At 38.6% G+C, this 1,266-nt stretch overlaps 1 protein-coding gene across 1 annotated transcript in view; it reads left to right on the forward strand.

Annotated features, from left to right (window-relative positions):
- Positions 1-182: 182 nt before the first annotated feature.
- Positions 183-1,266, forward strand: part of LOC105315640 (neurotrypsin-like) — a gene marked incomplete at its 3' end in the record, with an annotated part of 2,883 nt that continues 1,799 nt past the window's right edge. The window contains exons 1-5 of the mRNA XM_020006845.1: positions 183-452; positions 501-671; positions 723-935; positions 1,011-1,187; positions 1,231-1,261. Of these exons, the coding sequence (XP_019862404.1) occupies positions 566-671; positions 723-935; positions 1,011-1,187; positions 1,231-1,261 (527 nt within the window). The remainder of the gene's footprint in view (positions 453-500; positions 672-722; positions 936-1,010; positions 1,188-1,230; positions 1,262-1,266) is intronic.

The following is a 1,266-nucleotide window of genomic DNA, read 5'->3' on the forward strand; positions in this document are numbered from 1 at the left end:
GACCAGTCAGTATCTTCTTGCTCCTTGTGTCCACTACAGTAATACCACCTGATCCTTTGCCCAGTTCAGACCCTGTTCCATGGGACAGGCCAAGGATGGAGAACTTCTTTAAACTGAACTCAATATGTCTGTCATTAGAAGAGAGGGTAGCAGTAAGTAGAGTACACCAAGTGTCTCTTACTTCTTAATGCATCCTTCACTGCAGTAGATGTTACTGGTAATGGCTGATCTGTCACACCCTGGACCACCACAAGTACATTTTTTCTGTTTAACTGGTTTGACTGGTTGAGAGCTCTTTACGTTACCTGATAATGCTGCCTGTCCTCTCTATTGAGGTGGATCCATTATTAAATGCAGTGCTTTGTTTTATAAGGCAGCATTGATACTGCAGTGCATTATCAAGCAGTTGGATGCAGAGAGCCATGTTCTCATAGCTTTTCTTTCTCTTACAGGTAAATTCTATAAGTATGAGCTGTATAGCATTGATAATCACTCTGCAGAAGGGAGCTGTACTTTTGAAGATATACGTCTGTATGATAATGGAGAGGCCAATCAAACAAAAGGAATGCTTCAAATTTGTGACGGTGTGAAATGGACTGCTGTCTGTGACTATCGATGGAGGCAAGAATATTCGGTTGCTCTCTGCAATAATTTGGGTCACACTAATCCAAGTTTGTTTATACCTTTCATTCTACCTTAATGCATTCTTGTCATTATTATAGCACCACTGACAATATTAAATAATGGCTCGTGGTCTACAATAAGTTATGTTGCTAAATATATCTCATCGTACTCTACTCCTACATGCTACAATAACAACAATACAATAGTCAATTGCTTGACAAATTCATCCAGCTATGTTACGAGCTATAATGCACATTACTACTGTAATACTGTAAGAGACACACTTTATATCCAATGTGACTTTGATATGGGTAAGTGGAACTATTATCTAGATAGTAACTTTGTTCATGTTAAGTGCATTTCTCACTAAAATATTTATATACCAGGTACATGTACAAGTGGATCCATTCGTCTGTACAATAATAGGACATCCGGCTCTAACAGCTTAAGTGGAATGCTCCAAATATGTGATAGTAATGGACGCTGGACAGCAGTCTGTGGTTATGGATGGAGGTGTAGTACATCAAAAGTAGCTTGCAAGCAGTTAGGCTACACAGGAAACAGTAAATACAAATACAAACATTGATTTAAATTGTAATTTTGCAGATGTTCAATATAACATTGGTGCTGGGCCATGGCCTA

The sequence above is a fragment of the Amphimedon queenslandica genome, unplaced genomic scaffold (genome assembly GCF_000090795.2).
Source record: "Amphimedon queenslandica unplaced genomic scaffold, v1.1 AMPQUscaffold_9095, whole genome shotgun sequence".
Lineage (NCBI taxonomy): Eukaryota > Metazoa > Porifera > Demospongiae > Haplosclerida > Niphatidae > Amphimedon > Amphimedon queenslandica.